The 19,836-nt window shown below is 36.2% G+C and overlaps 1 protein-coding gene across 4 annotated transcripts; it reads left to right on the forward strand.

Annotated features, from left to right (window-relative positions):
* Positions 1-317: 317 nt before the first annotated feature.
* LOC103715715 (F-box only protein 6-like) lies at positions 318-14,124 on the forward strand. 4 transcript variants are annotated; one of them, XM_039117828.1, is made up of 4 exons: positions 409-567; positions 7,636-7,703; positions 9,508-10,772; positions 13,699-14,124. In XM_039117828.1, exon 3 carries the CDS (start codon positions 9,566-9,568, stop codon positions 10,745-10,747), a length of 1,182 nt encoding a protein of 393 aa, XP_038973756.1. In that variant the 5' UTR covers positions 409-567; positions 7,636-7,703; positions 9,508-9,565; the 3' UTR covers positions 10,748-10,772; positions 13,699-14,124. The 4 variants fall into 4 exon arrangements, with proteins under 4 accessions (XP_008801671.1, XP_008801672.1, XP_038973756.1 ...); XM_008803449.4 differs by lacking the exon at positions 7,636-7,703 and having other exon boundaries at positions 318-567; XM_008803450.4 differs by lacking the exon at positions 7,636-7,703 and having other exon boundaries at positions 395-567; positions 9,535-10,772.
* The last annotated feature ends 5,712 nt before the right edge of the window (positions 14,125-19,836 follow it).

Here is a 19,836-nt window from a genome sequence, read left to right on the forward strand (position 1 = left end):
AAGCAGGGTCTAAAGTATTTTTATTTATATAAAATAATAAAATAGAAAGGAAACTAAAGAGGGTTTTATGCCGGAAATAAAGTTATTCCAGTCTCCCTTGAAATAGTTATTCCAGAGATAAGAAAGTTTGACTGGAATTGTTCCCTTTTACTTATTCATCCTTAAAAAAAAAAAAACTCCAGGCGACTTTATCCCCCTTCAACTTATACACGCACAGAATTTAATATGCGAAAGGTTTTAGGATAACTCCTACTTCAACCTCGCCGGTTTCCGAGAGAGGGGAATCTTAGTGGCATATTGGGCAAATAAAGGCAACCACGGAGCCCTAATTGGAGAGCACGCTGACGTGGGAAAAGGTGGGGTCTTAGGAGTTAGAGCTATAGAGGCCACGCAGGGAGAGGCGAGAGAGGGGGCGGAAGGGGGGTGGCGGAGCTGGCCGGCGGCGACGCGGCGGCGTCGGCGGGGAATGGAAGGAGTGGCGGTGCTGAGGCAACTCGTCGGCCAGATCCAGGAGCTTTGGGAGCTCTACGGCTCGTTCTGTCCCGATCATCCCCACCTCAATCCAAGGCATGCCCCCTCTTCTCTCTTTCTATCTTTTGAGTTTTGATCGATTTGTTCTCATTTTGTGATGGATGCTTGGGTTGATGGGAGGACGTTTCTCGGGGGTTTCTCCGTTTGGTTTTGGGGGGAAGGACGAAGAGTGGATTCTTAGTGAAGTAGTTTGTGTACTATATTCTGGTTTGGGAATGGAAAAGTTGCTTAGGTTTCGGTTATCTTGAAGAAAGTGGAGAACTTGAAGGGATTTATTTTGTTTGGGTATATTTGACTGTGGAAATTTTCCATCCGGTCTTTGAAATTTGAGGGCTTCTTGCGGTCTCCGCCTGTTTGTTGGGGCATTTTGTTGCATGATTGCGGCATCTTTCTGTTTTATTGTCTGGATAAGTGTTTGATTTCAGATTTGTCTTTCTCTTCTTATTGTTCTTATTCTTCACGGATTTTGTCTCCCGATTTTGTGAATTAGAAAAATTATTTTTTTAGAGGCACCATCTTTTAAATATTAAGATTTATTGGAGGTTTTGAGTATATTTGTTTTGATCATACTGTTTAGTTGATTCTAGGTTCATTTAGCTCTTTGCTCTTCATGATTCTGAAGCTATCAAATTCTGATAGTTTATAGATTACTGCTGTAAAATTGTTCTCGAATTCTGTAGGAAAATTTTTGCATTTTGATATGCACCCCCCCCCCCCCCCCAAAAAAAAAAAAAAAAAAAAAAGAAGAAAAAAAAAGAAAAAGAAAATTCAAACATAACAGGCCCTCTCAAATTTTTGACTTACTGTTGTAAGGGAACTTTCTAGATGATTTCTGCACCTGTTGCTCATGTCATAAGAAGCTTTTGCTTTGACATGTGCTCATTGTAGTGTGGTCAACTCCATGAGTTTGATGTATGCGTGTTGTATCAACTGTTGACATTCACAGGGGAAGTTGTCAGTTGATCTGAAGGATAATATAACTTTTTTTTTTTTTTTTTGTATTGTAAGTTGATATCACAAAGAATAAGTTAATTAGATGCATTGCCCAGCTTTTTTTTGTTATTTAAATGCTGAAGCTCTTGTTCTTCACGATTCTTTGTGATGTTCAAATAGTGTAGCATGGTTGACCATTTGCTGAACCAAAGATGCGCATATTTGTCATGCTAATGCGGTACAAATTCATGATTGGTTGGCATACTTTAATGCAGCATCATTAATTTCCTTTCACATTTATGAGGCTCGTCCCTTAATGTGTAATGATCCTCCACTCTGCATAATTTTTTTGAAGTTTTTTTTTTTCGAACTCCACTTTTGTGTGATTATTTTTTTTTACCTTACTTGATTACAACTTCGTAGGTTCTGGATTGACATCCATGTAGTATAATATTTTACATAAGCATACTTTGAGGGCCTCTGCTTTGAAATGAGCAACTGAATGCATCAGTAACAAGTATACCAAGGTAAGGGCTTATAGTTATTGACAGTATATTGCCATTGAGAACTCCCTGATGTTTTGTTTCTATTATTATTAGAAGAAAATGTAAAAATGACCAAGATGATGAAGAATAAGTAGGAAGGTAGTGGTTTCAACCAAACCACTTAACTGGTGATAAGCGGGGAAAGAAGAAAGTACCCAAAAAAAGAGGCTCCTGACAAATTTTCTTTATTAAAATTATGCATTCCATTGCCTTTCATAATCATGAGCATGCTTTGTTCTTGGTGTCACTTGTCATTGTGTTGGAATCTATCTTTGCAGAAACTCTTCTCTTCCTCTCCTTTCATATCTCCCACCAAAAGGTATGCAAGAAGATATTTCATAGCTTTCCTTCATTAATACTTGAATTATTGGATGTTACTGAGCTATCCTCTGGCTCCAGCAAACCATGTCTCTTTCAATGGGAAAGAAAAGCCAATGCTGCAAAAAGCAGCTATCTTGGCCATCTTGATGGTCTGCTAGGTGCAGCTGTCTGGATGCCTTATCAGGTTCTGTTGTGTTCAAATGAGAGGATGATTGATTTATAAATTACTATAGGGTATCTCCAAGTTGATAGTTGCCATAGCTTGCAAGTTTTTATATAATAAGTTATGTTTCATTTATAAGATCTAGCTTTCTTTTTGGAACTCTCTTCATGTTATTTTTATATTTTAAACTTATATTTTGGATTTCCTTTTCCTCAAGGTGTCCACCTAGGCACTCATTAAGCACCCAGGCTCTGGGTGCCCCCCTAAAGGCCCATCTGTCACCTAGATTCTTTTTCAAATATTGAGAATAGCTAAATTTTTGAGAGAAATTTAAACTAACGATCCCAATGAAAATTCGTGGTGTTAAAAGAAATGAGAAACTTCTTTCTTTCACCTCAAACAATTTATCCTTTGCACTTGGATATGTAACAAGTGTATGTACAATATGCAATTTGATGATATGATGAGCCCCCATTACGTCTAAGACCCATACAGACACATCACAACTTACATGAGCCATAATGCAATAGGCAAGTGCTGGCTGGTCATTATTTTAACAGTGATGTGAGGATGGAAGAGGTTTGTATGATTTTGGTGGAATAGTGGAGATAAGGAAGTTTATAATGATTGTTATTGAATGAGGACTTTCAGAAAAATGCTTTCAATGAATTTACTTACATACCACATGCAATTTGGATAGATGGAAACATGTTGCAAAGAATCAAAATGGATGGTGATATTTAAGATATGATAAAATAATGGTGGAAACTTGATTATTTCAGTTAGCTTATTCTATGAAAAACAAGTGTGCAATGGATGGAGAAGTCTCAAACTCTCAATTGTTTACAATTTACACCAATAATTGTGGAATCAAATTTAAAGGTGCAATTGTTCATAGTATGAAAAAATTCATGGAAGACAATGTTGTAAGAAAAGTTAAAAAAATGATGATAATCTTTCAAACCCAATTTAAGTAATATGCTTGACCTTGAAAGTCATCTACCTTAGGCAATTGATGATGTAATTGATGCAGTTAAGAAAGGCATAACGTTTAGAAATAAATCCTGGGGTGTTAAGCAAGTTTCAATATGCTAGAGTTATTATGTTTGCATTTTAGCTCGCATATTTCCATTAAAATCTAGAATTTAATTTGGTCATGGCTTAAAGACTTGGTTTCAGCTGAGCCAAATGAGGTTAGCTTTGGCATTTGCAGTCAATAATTTCACTTGTCCATAGCAAATAACTATACAGACTTAGCCTTGTTTTGTCCGCACTTGTGCCTATTTTATACATACTTGTGCCTGCTTTCTACACACTTATACCTTGTTTTCTGCATTGGCCAGGGAATAAAAGATGAATGGCCATCGGAACACGGGATTTGAAAGTACATTTATGGCCAACAGGCTCTGATTGTTAATTTGCAGTCAAAATAGGGGCTGAAAATTAGCTCCCTTAAGATAAATCGGGAATAATGAATGAGACATTATTTCAAACTATCATATATCATTATATCTTTTAGGACCTTTAGTTGTATTGTTTTTTGGGTTGTGCATCGAAACAATTCAAAAGTCATGTTTAGAAGATACTATGTTATTGGCAATAAAACATATGTTAGCAAAACTTTCGAGGAAGTTAGAGATTTAAGATGGAGAAAGCTTTGTCAAATAAAGTATATTTCCTCTAATAGAATCTTATGTCAGAATGTTCCCAATTTTCTCAGAAGCTGCAAACTTCAACTGAATTCTATAGAAAATGCTTCCTAACATCCAAACGAATGAATAAATGCAAATAACTAGAATAAATAACCTACATAGCACATTTACATTACATTTGGCATCTTTTGTCAATGCTGGCTGATGCTTTGTAACTGATCCCATTTTCGTATGAATTTATGATAAAATTGGAACATCTGGTTCAGAGCTTCATGAAAAACTTCAAATAATGATTTATGCCCATTTTATTGATTGGGTTCAGTGGTCTTGGATAGTGTATTGGATAAAGTCCAGCTATGCACGTGGCAAATTTAAGGGAAAACTTGAGCAAAGGAACTAAGATAGCGTCAGATGTCAAGATAAAGAGTGGAGGATCGACGGCATTGATCCTACATATAAGCAAAAACAACTATGCTTGTCATACCATTTTTCATCTACCACATGGATTTATCTAGAATGCCTCTACACAAATTGATAAATATTTTTTCCACTCCTCAAGTTTTATATGGGAACTCTTAATTAGCTGACAGAAAGGGTTTATTAAGGATTAATTGCTGGATATGGAATCCTCCTTTGTGCCCAATAAACATCATTATTTTCCCTCCATCTATAACAGTTTTTCAGTGGATATAGCAATTAATGTGAATACAGATTATATTGTTAACAATAGATTCCGAATTCAACTTATCTTTGTCAACCTATTAGCGGTCCATAATATTTAACCTTTGATGTTTCAAAAGGAAAAGAGGATAATAGCAGCTAAAAGGCAATACATCTAGTGCAGTGGATATGAAAAAAATGGGGGTGTGCTTATCAAGAATGAAAGGTCCTTGATGGAGTTTTGATCCCATCAACGAGGAATCATTGAACAATTCTGCAATCCCTTCAATTGGTGGAGTGTCACATATTCGTTGCAGGTCATGGTTCTATGAGAATGCTTCAGATCTATGCTAGAATTTCCTTGGAAAAAATTTAAATTTCATGGCACTGTGATTGTAGGACTGGAAGAGGTTCAGGTCGGCTCTGGATGACCACAAATCCAAGAATTCAATCCAAATCTGAGACATTCACTTTTAGTTTAGATCATTGTCTATAATAGATCAAGTTCTAAAACTAGTGTCTGTTGGGTCCAAATGGAACCACTTGGTCTAGATTTGATTATGTGCAATCGATGCCTAACTGAACTCATATTCTATTTTGTCTGGATTGGATCTCCCCTTTTAGGTCCTTTCCAAATTGTAGAAGCTAGACCTGGACATGTGTGCGTGCGTGTGCGTCCATTTGATGTAAGAATTTTACCCCATCTGACCCATTAACCACCTTTTGTTCGGTGCAATTTGGTCCATTCGAACCTTATGGTGGTGGTTCCAATTCGACAAGTTAGAAGGCCCAACCTGATTGGATTTTGGGTCTTTATTTGAAATCTGCACTCAACTGCTATGAACTTTTGTAGCTAAGAATTCTATTAGTGATAATGCAATGCATCACCATAGTATCACGTAACATTATGATAAGGCGCAACCATTTTTTAGAATAGCTCCAAAATAATTTAAAACACATCAGGTGCATGTTTTTATATTTTTGTTGGTATATCACATGATTAGTTTCATTTTTTTAGTTAGTGCGACTTTTTCTTATAGTTTGCCTCTACTTAGTTAAAATTGTATTTATCTTTTAAATGCATATGCACATAGGATTTTACTAATGCAATAATTACAATTTTCATTTCTTGTTCTAGCAAACAAATAGTCATCAAGTCCTCCTCTTTTTGTACAACATATACAAAGAAACCCATCAACTGTGAAATTTTTAGCGAACCTCTGAATGATAGATGTTTTATTTATGATTAGTCCCTTTTTTTCCTATCCCCCATAAATCTATTTTTTTAGTTATTCATTAGAGCAATATGATACTGAAGTTGACCTGAGGCAATTTTTTGGATCTATTATGACAACAATTAAGTGCCCCATGGACCCTTCTTTTATCTTGGAAAACCCTTTACTGGCTGACAAAAACATTTTTTTTGTGCAATCTAGTGCATTTATATCTGAATGTATAAGTGCCCATATGGATCAACTTCCTCGGAACATGATATCTTATTACTTTTAATTTCAAATCACAGGATAATTCATTACAATTAATAAGATCAGTTTTGATGTCTTATAGTGGTTTGAAAGTGTCTGTTATTAGCTTTGTTTAGTTATATTCAATACAGATAATATTGCTAAGGATCACTGTGACCCCATCAATCTTGACTTTTTGGAGCTGGTCTATTAAGCACTCCCTTTTTTATGTACTTTTTCTATATGCATGTAGGTACATACTTATGTATATAACATCCATATATCTATATCTGTCTATATTTATGTATGCATGTGTACACATTTGTATTCATGTATCTAGGTATTTATGTATGATTGGAGGTCCACCACAAGTATTATCATTATATAATATAGTTCTTTTTAATGAGAGTTTAGGTTTAGGATGTAGGATTAGATGTATGTATGTACATACACGGGGTTTGAGCTCCACCATGAGTCGTAGGATTATATGATTAGGTTTTGCCTTTTAAATGAGAATTTAGATTTTGGTTTAATGACATCATCAATTGATGGCTGCGGCATTTGAGATAGGTCATGTCTACAGATGTCTAGATCACACCTCTTTTGATCGTGTGGGGCCTGCATGGCTGCATCAAGTGCTTGTGGGTGCAGCACACTAAGGGGAATGGCTCTATTCTCATCACATGGATATGCCTCATTGCAAGGTCCGACGTACCGGTACCGGTCGGCGTACCGGTACCGGTCGGCGTACCGGTACCGGTCGGCGTACCGGTAGCGGCCCGGACCGGTACGTACTGGTTCCATACCGATCCCGTACCGGTCTGTATTTGTTTTCTACGGGTTCTCCAACGATAAGTTACCGGTACCGGATTCCACACTGATCTGGTACCGGTTCCAGGCCGGACCGGTACGTACCGGCCCGTACCAAAGAGAAGGTGACTCTTAGTTTGCTAGTGGATCGTTGGTAATTATATTTTTGGCTGCTGAGATCTATTATCTTGCAGCTTACTGGCTTTGTATTTGTTTTAACATCTTACAGCATCCTTCTTTTTAGTTGCCCTCGTTTGTGAGAAGTTAGCATGGTAGGTTTCTGGAACACTTGCTTGATGTTGTGCTGGTGTCACTGTTGGGAGTTACAAGAATTTCATTGGTTGGACAATAATATTTCTAAGTTGTTATAATAGTTTTTGCACAAGAATTTCATTTGTTTTTTTTTTTTTTGTTCAAACGGTTCCTTTTATAGTATTCTTCTTTCAGATTCTCAAGAACCCTTATGTTTGTTATTTCTTTTCTCTTCTACTTTTCCTAGTCGCATAAATTGTTTACATCCTTTAAGTAATAGATATGCAGCTATTTTTTTGTTGCAGTGGCAAATATTATTTTGCTGGCACAACTGAATATTGGGTTCAAGTCCTCTCGAGCAAATAGCATTAAGGTTTTTGATCTATTTGGCGACAGCTGACACACAACTTAATATGTTCTTTGGTGGAAAGTTAAAATGGATAGCATTATCGACATTTTGGTAACCTTTGTTGTAGCCAACTAGAAATTCTGAGATAGATTGTTTTAAGTTGTTTCACAGAGAAGTTTAAGAAAAATTTTTCCATGAAATTATTGCTCCTACATTTTGATATTAAAGAAAAGTAAATGGAATATGGCCAAAATGCATATAAGCATGCGATATTTGTGAAGTAAGTACTTTAGCTTAGTGGGTATTTGTTATCCTTAAAACTAATTCTAGATGCAGAATTCCTGTACTATGAATGTCTGGGTCTTTAACTGTGGACTGTCACATAATTTCTAAGATTAAAAGCATCCTAGTCTTTAAAGTCTAGGCAACACTGCTGACATTCGTTAATGATCAAGATTTTGAGATTTGTATGTGTTATCCACTATAGGATTAGTACAAAGACTCATGTAATGATTTATGAATGTGGGTAAAATGAGATGCTATGACACAGCATTTGCAATAGATAATAATCTCTATCAATCTCTTAATTCTACTTTTTTCATCAGCCTCTCAAGTAGTATCTTCTCTGACTGCCTATTGATGTCCAAGGCTTAAAGACTGTATAGCTCTTCCTTGTAATTATCTGGTGAAATCTTCAGAAGTTTAATACTTGTTCTCCCAATACTCTGTATTTCTTGTCCATCATTTTGGGTGTTTCACCACCTGTAAACAAATCAAGTCTATTATAGCATGTACTTAACCTATTTTGGATGGTGTGCAAAGTCTGATTAATGTTATGTTCTGATCCATACCTTCCAAGCAATGATACAGAAGTAACTAAAAATTTCATATTACACAGATTGATAGAACTAAGGATTCTGGAAATATGGATTATTATTTTGATTTAGAGTTGTTTTATGAAATGTAATGCAGGCCATAGTTAAGAAGTCTGCCTTCTCTACCTTGAGCTAATCATATATTGAAAGATAAGAGCAGAGGTTAATTATTCTACAAAAAAAATGATATTATAATTATGTCTTATTGGGAAGTTCATCAGAAGATATTTCTGTTGATTTCATTCAGATCTTCATTAGAATTGTCACCGTACTAATTGTTGCCGTTGCTGTTGGTGTTGTTGTTTTCATTGTTGTTATTATTGCTCTTATTGTGATAGTTATGTTGTTGATTTTGTTTACATTATCCTTTGGTGCAACTTTTTTCACCATTTGAAGGCATGAAGGCATTATGCATCTGTATTGACTAATGTCTTAATTCACAAACTTGCCTTTATATGTGCTATTTTTATTTTTCATTTATCTTCTTGAATAAGTTATAGATGTTATTGATTCCTGAGGTTGTTTATGGTATATGTATGTTTTTGCTTTCTTGCCAGAATGCAATCAATTTATTCAATTGATTATACTACATCTTTAGCACTTTACTTCAGGAACTTAGCATAGTTACTATCTATTAATTTTGTCTTTTTTCCTTGTTGTTTTGGTTTACTATAATGATTATCCTGTACTTCACTAATCTGGGAGTCTCCATGTATTGTTTCTTTTTTTTCCTGTTGATTTGAAATATTTGAGCACAGCTTGGTTTTGGCCCGGAGTCATGAGAAACAGTCTAAAGCTATATTAGGTGCACTTATGCTTCTTCATATGTTTATCAGTTTTTACTTTTGTAACAGTTGGCTGTATAGGTATTCAATCATCAGTTAATATACTGTTGCAATAGGAAGAAACAAAATAACTGATCTGAGTATCTGTTGAACACTGATTTTGAACAGATGGTATTTACTTGATCTTGATAACAGCTCAGTGGAGGATGATTATTGTGGTCTTATAATGGGAGAGAAGTCTGAGTACCTAAAGATGTTGGAAACTAACAAATCTCCACCTTGCAAGAGATCTCGAAGAGAAAAAAATCGTGAAAAGTCACTTGTTTCAAGTTCAACTGCGATGGAACAACAAATATGGAAAGAATTTCCTGAAGATCTTTATGAAGGTGTTATTGCAAGACTTCCGATAGCCACATTTTTTCGCTTTCGCTCTGTTTGCCGAAAATGGAACTCTTTATTGACCTCAAACAGCTTCTCCCAGCACTTCGCTGAAGTTCCTCGTGTGCATCCATGGTTCTATACAATAACTCATGAAGATGTGAACAGTGGAGCCATGTATGATCCTTCTATGAGAAAATGGCACCACCCTTCCATCCCATTTCTGCCTGCAAAAATGATTATTCTTCCTGTGGCCTCAGCTGGTGGTCTTGTCTGTTTCTTGGATATAGGCCACAGGAACTTTTATATTTGCAACCCACTAACCGACTCTTTCAGAGAACTTCCACCAAGGTCTGTCCGGGTGTGGTCACGAGTGGCAGTTGGGATGATACTAAATGGGAATACAGCCAGCAGTGGCTACAAAATAGTATGGTTGGGATGTAATGGTGATCATGAGATCTATGATTCGGTACAGAACAGCTGGACACGTCCTGGAATTGTTCCACCAAGCATCAAGCTCCCGCTTTCATTAAATTTTAGGTCACAAACTGTATCAATTGGTACCACACTCTACTTTATGCGTGCTGAACCAGATGGCATTTTGTCATATGATGTGGCCACTGGTGTTTGGAAGCAGTTTATCATCCCATCACCGCTGCACCTAACTGACCACACACTTGCAGAGCATAAGGGGCAGGTTATGCTTGTGGGTTTGCTGTCTAAGAATGCTGCCACATGTGTCTGCATATGGGAGTTACAGAAAATGACTCTCTTGTGGAAGGAGGTGGACAGAATGCCAAACATCTGGTGCTTAGAGTTTTATGGTAAGCACGTGAGGATGACATGCTTGGGCAATCGAGGGTTGCTCATGCTCTCACTGCGGTCAAGGCGGATGAACCGTCTAATTACATATGACATGTCAGACAAGCAATGGCAGAAGGTGCCGGACTGCATGCTTCCTCGTGGCAGGAAAAGGCAGTGGATTGCATGTGGCACTGCATTTCATCCATGTCCCACTGCTTTGGCTTAACTGCTTTCTCTGACTCTGGCGATAGGTACAAATTATAGCCTTCTAGTGTGTGCATTACTCCTGCTGATTGTTTTACTGGAAATTTTTTCTCTTTTCGCTGATGCTCTAGATATTGAGTGGTTACAATAACCTCTTCTTTGGTGGCTGCACAAACGAAACTGACATGTTAGCATGTTCACATGGTTAACTAGCTGTCTTATCTTTCCCCATATCCATTTTTCTGGTTCCTCAGAATTTTCATGTCTGAGAAAAGGTTGCTGCAGTTTCAGTAATAAAAGAGCACCAATCTTATCCATCTTGAATATGCCGTGCCATTTAAACTATGTCTTCTCAGGGAAGCTTAATATATTGATACAGTATGTTCCTTAAATCTTTTAAATATGCATCCATAGTAGAAATGCAGTATTTTGAACTATGCTAGGATGACTGCAGTTCAGATTATAGTTTTTTCGGTATGTGCAGAATGGTCGCTTCAAAGAGATAAGAATTTATTCGCTATAATGTTAAATAATAATAATAATAATAAATAAAATTGCCTTGCATAGTATATAGTATTATTATCAATAGTAATATACATTATTAATTAATATTTCAATAATATCAAATCGATAATATTATTCTTATTGTATGAAAATTAATATATCATGTCATAATATATAATAATGTACTAATATATTATATGATATTTCCATATTTCTATTAATATAATAAAAATATCATCATTTTTATATATTATAACATTTTCATCATATGATACATAATATAATAATTGTAAATGTAATTATGTTCTATCAGTAAAATAATGGTATCATACAATATGTGATATAACATGTTAAAATGGGTTTTTCTGCATATTTGTCTCCATATTTTTTTGTAATTGAATATTAATCCCTGAAAACTTTATATTTGCATATTAATCCCTGCAATCTATTTTGTTGTGCATATTAGTTTCTGCTAGTATTTATGAACCAACTTGTGCTTAAGGGTTACCAGAGTTTGGAAATGATGAAGAAAACCTTTCAAGAGGGTTGAAGGAGTTAGGTTGTTTTCCTAATGTTTCGATTTTCCCTCATCTCCTACTCATTTTTTTTTTTTTGAAAGTGTTCTCCTAGACTAAGTAAAGAGGTTATTTTACTAAGAAATAAAAGTTTATTCAACTATCCTGTAAGGCAAAACAGTCATTAAATCAAACTTGTTGATAAAGTAACACTGTTAGCGAATGAATAAGGAATATTCAGCTCAGGTCTAGTTTAGTTAATTTGAGGGACTTACGTGCAATGGGTTATAGGATTGCGGGGATTAATATGCAAGTATGAAGTTTGCAGCAATTAATTCACAAATATGAAATATCGTGGGAATAATATGCAACAAAAAAGACCCATATAATATATAATCTAATATATGTTATGATAATATAATTATATAATGTACACTACAATAATATAAAAATGTATCACATCACTATAATATAATATTAGATATGTAATACATTCTATACCTTCCATTGCTGGACTGCCCCTTTCAAGCTCCTTTGTAAAGGGACTTATTAGAATCTAATTGAATTGGAAGATAAAAGTGGAAAAGTAAAAAAGAACAATTGCTCCACAACATAAGAGGGAGGCTTTGGCATTTGAATCCTCGCTCTTCAGTGTATGGATAAATCCTAACCATCCATGCTTTCTTGCATATGCATCACATTAGCCAAATACTAGTTATAGCAATTATATTATAATAATAAACTATTATTTATTATAAATTGTTATGTAATATTAAATTATGAAATTCAAAAGTACAATTTTTCTGTCACGTCTAGTCAAACAATGTTTTTCCTTTTACTGCAAATGCACTCACAAACAGCTGTCAGGTAATTGAAAATGCAGTAATACTAAATACATGTAATGGTGACGTAGATATTCCCGAGTAGGGACTAGAGAGGCCCTTAGTCTCTCTAATTTCAAGGAATCACAGTAGATGTTGGAATACACTAATGTAAAATGCTTCAGAATATGGCTTCTGTTTTTATTGATTTTATTTGCCAGTATTCACAATTAGCATCTAGTGTTTGCTATATCAATGTCTTGTTTATTTTCAACTCATGCCTTAGAAAAGTGGGTGATTCCTCCGGAGGGCAAATATCACCTTAATATACACAGTCTTTAGATTTCTTGCATGAGTTCAAACTGCATAATCAATGAATAGTTGATTTTATTCCAATCTTCAAGTTACATGGGAAGTATCGCCACAAAGAATTGTAGGTGGCAGCTGGCTGTAAGATTATGTCAGACTTTAATGAATTAATCTGATTCATAAAGTCATCCATAGACATTGGATGCAACTTGCAGGTTTCGACAATATTTAGTGCCTTTATTGCATGGCGCATTTCCCCAATGGACATCTCATTCTTCAAGTTTTGGATCATATTCTCTATGCTTTCTGGTTCAAGTGGCAAGTGCTTTTTAAAATCTCCAATATGTTAGATGCTGCTGGTAGTTTTTTGATTCATTTTTTCACCCTAACAAGGTCATAAATTGTCTTCGTTGACATCTGACTTCTCTAAGAGTTTACTCAGAAAGAATATGTGGCCTATTTAAAGTGTTCTGAGTACATCACTTATTACAATTTGCAAGTCTTGTTTAGCTTTGATAACAGTCCTGTTGGATACATGCTAGTTCCATTGTCAGAAAGAATAAGGCTTTCATCCTGCATCTTAGCCTTTCAACAGTCGCTTTTTCTTTTGCTCCCTTTTCTATATGATGTATGTCAATTCATGTCTATTTTTGCCAAAGCGACTAGATCTGCAGAGAAACTACAATTGTCTTTGATTTTTGTGGATGATTTTTTGTTTTTATCAGTTTTGTTATAACGTGTTCTAGCTGCAGGTACGGTAGAGGTTTCTTTCCTTATATAAAACCAATTTTTATGCCAAACTAATGCTATCACTGGTCATACAGGTTTAATGATTCCAAGACTGCAAACACAAGCAATTCATGTTTTGCGGAGGGATTTGATCTTGCCAGCTTATTGTCAAATTTAATACATTCTTACTCAAAACTATGGTTAAACTCTGAGGTATACTTATTGCCGGGCCCTTGAGCTCATGCCTGGATTTACTTAATGTCCTAAGCAGAATAAATGGGTTAAATGAAGCTGACATGTCAAATGCTTCCAAGGACAATCTTTTCTTTTGTTGTAAATGCTGCTTTAAGACATCCAACTTTGTTTCCTAATAATGTCTGTTTCATAGTTTCCTTGAGTTTGGAACCATGATGGTAGAGCCTACTTTTATCTTCAGTTTGGCTGGTGCTCTTCCAAATTTCCTGCTGCAGTAGATGTTGCTTCATGGATCAGTTTCTGGTTAATTTTACTTTCTTGAGTCATGATGCTTGCATTTACAATTTGCCTTTTGAATTATATGCATTTTAACGGATGCTTGGTTAATGATTTTGACAATGACCCATTCTTGTCTGTGGAAGGTTGTAATCGCCTTTCAGCTTAATCACATTCTTCGCAAACTATGGTTATGATGGCTGTAATCACATTCTTTCTTGGTAATGATCCGTTTTAATGGTTTGGTAATCCAGCAGGATTTTGGATGGAGTTTTTTTGCTGGATTCGTGGACTGAGAAGTCTTGTTTGAGCATGTCTCGTATCAACCCAACACCCTCGCTTTTCTCAGCTCGAATCTTGTGGATGGGTAATTGCGGATAGGTAAATAGAATCCTCTTTTTTTTTTTTTGGGGGGGGGGGGGGGGCTTACAAACTAGTAAGTCCAGGTCCAAGATGGGATTTCGGCAGGCTTTTAGAAGATCCAGGTTGTGCTGGGAGTATAATTTCTGTGAAATATCCTAACAGGCTCTCAATATTATTATTTCCAAAGAACATTCCAAAGCTTCCTCGGGAGGAACACAGGTTTGCTAACCAAAGATAACTTAGAAATTAGTGGGCTTCCATAGGTCTTCCATGATTAATTCTTGCAGCCGGTCCAGACTTTCTGTAAGGTTATAAACCTGTTTCTCTGAAGAGACCACAACTCCTGTGGAGAATCTGCATGGCAGCTGCTCCTGTGGTCTGATTCGCCTATCTTAGCCACTCAAGGTACCATCTTGGATTCTGGCTTGTAAACTCCTATAGATTCTTCTGTCCAACTGTCCTAAGATTATGGTATTGAACTTTGGTAGAAGATTGGTAGTTGAAATTTTTTGTGGTCATACCACCTAATCTTGGTCTAGATGGTATAATTCATTTCTACTTTAGGTAGGGGGGAAGCATTCGATTCTAAAAGGCATAGGAAGTTTGTTTTGACTATGATTTATACCTAGGTCCTGGTTTTCCGAGCTTGGGTGAAGAGAGATGGGTATGGAGTGGTGGGTGGAGAATAGCCCTTCTCAGTCTCAAAAAATAAAACAAAATAAAACTTGATAATGGTGTGATGGAGGACTCCCAACTCTGTTATACATATCTGCAGCAGCTGTGCAAGAATGTTAATGTATGTGCCCCCTAAATCCATCGTCTCAAAGTCTACGGTCGGTATTCCAAACTAATTCATTCCGAATTAGCTCTCGTTTTGTCTTGTAGATGTTCAAGTCTCTTTAAGATTTGAGTCAATAATAACTTGTCTCTTCCTCTTTTCAGCCTGATTGTCTGAGAAACATTCAGTGTCTGTATCATACTAACTCATCGATCACATGATAGTTGTATAATTGAAATGGCCCTTCAATATGATAGCCATGATTTCAACAATCAGACGTAGAAGTAAAATATAATGAAAAGAATAACCAGAACTGAAAACTTTATCGTCGCCATCGGAGAAAATAGCGATTGGCTTTACATTATCACTATAGTCAAGCCTCGATAACATGAATACATGACAAGGCCTATTATGGACCTAGACTACTATATCATCACCATTATAAGAGATGAGGAACTGATGAACCGAAGACATGATAATGTAATTAGTATGGATTCAACATTTACCTAGAAATGCATCGTAGCTGGCCTTCGTATTAACCACAAAGAAGGTTTTCAATGTGACTTTGTTTCCATAGTCTCTTCCTCTCCAGTGAATTTACTGATTGTCAACTTTGTATTTTACCTAAATTCTTAATAACAGAAAAAGATAATAGATTAGATATGGAGTCATTATCGACCAATACACGGTTACTGATCAACCATCCAAATATATGTTTCACATACGAAGGCTTTAGATGTTTTGCTAAATTTACATGGGGTTTTTTTTAAGTACAATTTTATTGGGTCCTAATGAAGATTCCAATCAGTCAGACTAGATAAACTGCACTTATGGCCTTTCTGTGGGCTATATTTGAAATGGAGCTTACCGGCCTTGTAGTACTTCTTCAATTTACACGGGCCCGGCCCTCCTGAGACGACAAAAGCATGTTGGTCATGAAGGATTTTTTACAGCCTTACAATGACTGGTACTCCCTCCATCTAATTCTTCTTCATCATCCTCTTCCACAAGAAAAGTAGGACAAGGGTCGGCATCCGTAGCTTTCTTCAAATTCCCCATAAAAACTTTACCCAACTTGCTGGATTCTTCTTCGATAACGTATGCTTTCTCTGCATGCATCTTGCTCTTCCTTTCTGCTGATTTGGTCCTAGGATAGCCTTCAAACAATAATGTAAGGATATGTACGGGCGTATGTTTAATTCCACCTCGGCTATGCACTGGGCGGATCTTAGGTACTTATACAGGGTCAGAATCTAAATAATACCTTCTTCGCTAGACTTTTCATATGAGATTTTAAGTAGTGACAAATTGTATTAAAGTAAACCCAATCTTTGACGTATATGGTCTAGGAGATATTGCACTATGGGTCCATTAGAGCTGACCATGGGTTGATCATGGAGTTTGTGATTAGATTTGATTATATTTTGACCCTTAACCTGGAGAGGACGCTAGGGCTTAAATGGAAGGAGTATGTGAGAATTTGTGCAGATGTAGGCCGACATCAACTATCTTCTTGGCTAGCCTTTTCGTATGAGGTCTTGTGTTGTGAAAAATAACTAGTAATTTCCAATTTAATAGCAGCCACCTGACAAAAAAACCCTTCTTTTCCGGGCCCATTTTATTTCTAGCTTCATCCATTCATACAAATTTAAGGGCGATGGGTGTTGTTAAGAACTTGGGTTATCCATGAATGAGGTTACCTAATCTAGATCTACATCATCATCCCCAGAGACCATACAGCATCACTAGATCTTCATGCTCTTGAAATGATGGCCAATTCCTGTATGAGTCATGAACAATTGGCTTCTTTTCTTATGTTGCTAAAAGCCTTGCTAGATGAATTGGTCATGTCATGTTTTCCTTTTTTTTAGGTTCCTCATTCTTCCCCTCCTCTTGGATTGGGTTCCTGAGGTCGTTAGGGTTTACTGATGCTATATTGACTGCTAGAGTCTTAGGGAATGGATCACTCTCTACTCCGAGTACTTCTTTATCTTTCTCGGCCTTAGAAAGTTTCAATAATTCTCACTGGATATTGCCCTCTCTATCACATTTCCAAAGATGACACAATTGTTAGTCAAATGGATATATGAATTGTGCCACTCAGGATATTCTCTTCCTGCTAATTATTCTACAGTAGGGTATTGTGTGGTTTCTAGGTAGGCAGATGAATTGATGATCTAAAACATAGTCGAATGCCTAATTTGCTCTTGGTTATATCGAAAGTATAACATCGCCTGGATTTGTACAGAGATTTCTTTCTCCCAGGATGCTACAATAGCATCAGACTTGGCCCTTGACAGACCATCACAGCTATAAGACTTTTTCCTATTACCTCTGCTGCATCGACTTTGATAAAATCGAACTCACAAGTTGTCCTTAAAATAGGCCCCGTATGATGCATTTTTTTCCTTCACATTTCCTGCTGAAGCAATGCTTCATATCGAGAAGCACCGGTCGATAACTAGGTCACTGAATTGAACCAGCTTGTAACTTATAATTGAGCCTGGCTTGCGCATCTACAAGGACTCACATTCAGCCAAAGTTAAGCAAAATCTTTGTCTGAATTTCTTAAACTTGGCTATAAAATCTTAAGCAGATTCTCTGTCATTGATATAATTTACTCTGAAGCCACACAGATATCTGAGTTATTCCTATAAAATTGAGATGGAACTCTTCTTTCATTTCCTGCTAGGTATAAATTAAGTTTTACTGAAGGATATACATACCACTGACAAGTGGCCACGGCTAATGAACTAGGAAGTAATTGTAACTTGCTAAAATTATATCCACTAAGTTCACCATATCGAACAGCCAATCGAGCAATATGCTCAATGATCGACTACTTCCATCGCTAGTAAACTTGGTGAAGTCAGGGATTTTATAGTTCCTAGGATATTCATATATCCTTTAATATTTATTAGGATATGGCTGTTTAAAAACTGGCTAATCTAGCCTTCTGAGAGCATGCCCAATAAATTCAAGTAATAACTAAATCATTTGTTCCTTATTCAACCCTTCAGCGGGTGGAATATCATACAACAAATTTCAGTTTAAGAGCCATATTTGACCTGTTTTCTAGCAGTCTTTGTTTCTCACAAGTCTTGTTATGCCCTCGCAGGATAATCGATCTCTTTCTCATCAAGATCAAAACTATCAAAATTCTGCCTTTTGGGCACAGGTCGAGAAGGCCTCCTAATCTCATTTATATTGATTTCAAGAGTTGGTTGCTAAGAAGCACAAGAAATTCAATTAATGCTTCTCTCTATAAAACCAAATCTTCTAATTTGGTTACATTCATGGCCTTGTGATCAAGAAACTTCTATAAGTTGCAAGTCCTTTCCTTGCCATTTTTTGTCAATGACCATAAAATCATCCTGGTTGAGATGATACTGATGCATCATTAATTGAAGGGTCAACAAGTTCCATATGATCATTCTCTCGTGAAGTTTCAATTGGCTTATTTCTTAGAGTTTCTTTGGCATTCTATCTTACGATGTCCCACCCGGCATACCAAAAAATGTTTTCTAGGAAAATAAACTATGGTCGATTTGGCCTCTGGCGTGCCAGATTGAGCAGATGATCAATGGATTTAGTCTATCAGGAAATAAGGTTTGGTTTTGTGGACCTCGCAATTTCCAACAGAAGAAGATTTACACAAAGAAAAAGAGCAAAAATGAAAATTATAACTCACAGGTAAGAGAAAGAGGCTAGCAAGACTGATTAACACAAGGATGATTGGGTATAAGTCGAACAATTTCTCAGGATGGAATGATCATCATGCCAAAAAGGAGACAGTTGTTGAAGTGTTTAAGATGTCCTTTGATCATGGTTTCATTGACTTTTAAACTCATTAACTGCAACATTTTAATCTCAAACAGCTGCCCCAAAATCGTTGAATCTAGGTAACATCCCGAACTGCAGTCAGTTCTTGGAATTGTTTCATTGCTCGTGCTAGTCCTTTGATCACTTGTTTATTTGCCTTGAAATGATTACTGGATTAATAATCAATCAATCATAGGGTTTCCAGAGAGGGTCAATTTGTGCTAAAACTTGGCTTTAGAACTTAGGGTGAACAGTTAGAAGGAACAAGAAAGCAAAGCTGAAAGATAGATTTATTGGTGAAATAGTTTTGAATATGCCTTCTTGGAGGACTGACTTCATGGATCAAGGTAGCATATATTGAAGCTGGAGAACATTTTATATCCTATAATTTTTTGTTACAGGTAGCCTGAGTTGGATTGGGGATTGGAACACGAGAAATTCAATTCATAAGCATTGCATATTGTATAAGAACATAATAACTAAATATCTAAAACAGTTGAGCAATCCATTCCATGTAGGATTGGTTGCCAAACAAATATGACTTGTAATAAAACCGAACAAATAAATAGTTAACTACATAAAATTTATCACTAGAACCAAATTGATTTAATAAATTCAAAGGGGAATACGAGACGTACAATATTTATTTCAAGTTGATTTGGTTCAGACCAGGGCAATTAGTGATACATATCCGATCCCTTATGAAATATTATCATATTTTTGTATACGAGACTGGTCCAAAGAACTGTGGTGGAAATAGGATATGGATATGTTTTGGGTCGGTTCTAGATTGGAAGGA

The sequence above is a fragment of the Phoenix dactylifera genome, unplaced genomic scaffold, assembly GCF_009389715.1.
Source record: "Phoenix dactylifera cultivar Barhee BC4 unplaced genomic scaffold, palm_55x_up_171113_PBpolish2nd_filt_p 000277F, whole genome shotgun sequence".
NCBI lineage: Eukaryota > Viridiplantae > Streptophyta > Magnoliopsida > Arecales > Arecaceae > Phoenix > Phoenix dactylifera.

What these genes read in the sequence shown, in the direction of transcription:
- LOC103715715 (XM_008803449.4), top strand. Translation starts at nt 467, where the DNA reads ATGGAAGGAGTGGCGGTGCTGAGGCAACTCGTCGGCCAGATCCAGGAG. An exon ending in CATCCCCACCTCAATCCAAG is followed by an intron (nt 568 to 9,507) that starts GCATGCCCCCTC and finishes GATTTTGAACAG; the next exon opens with ATGGTATTTACTTGATCTTG.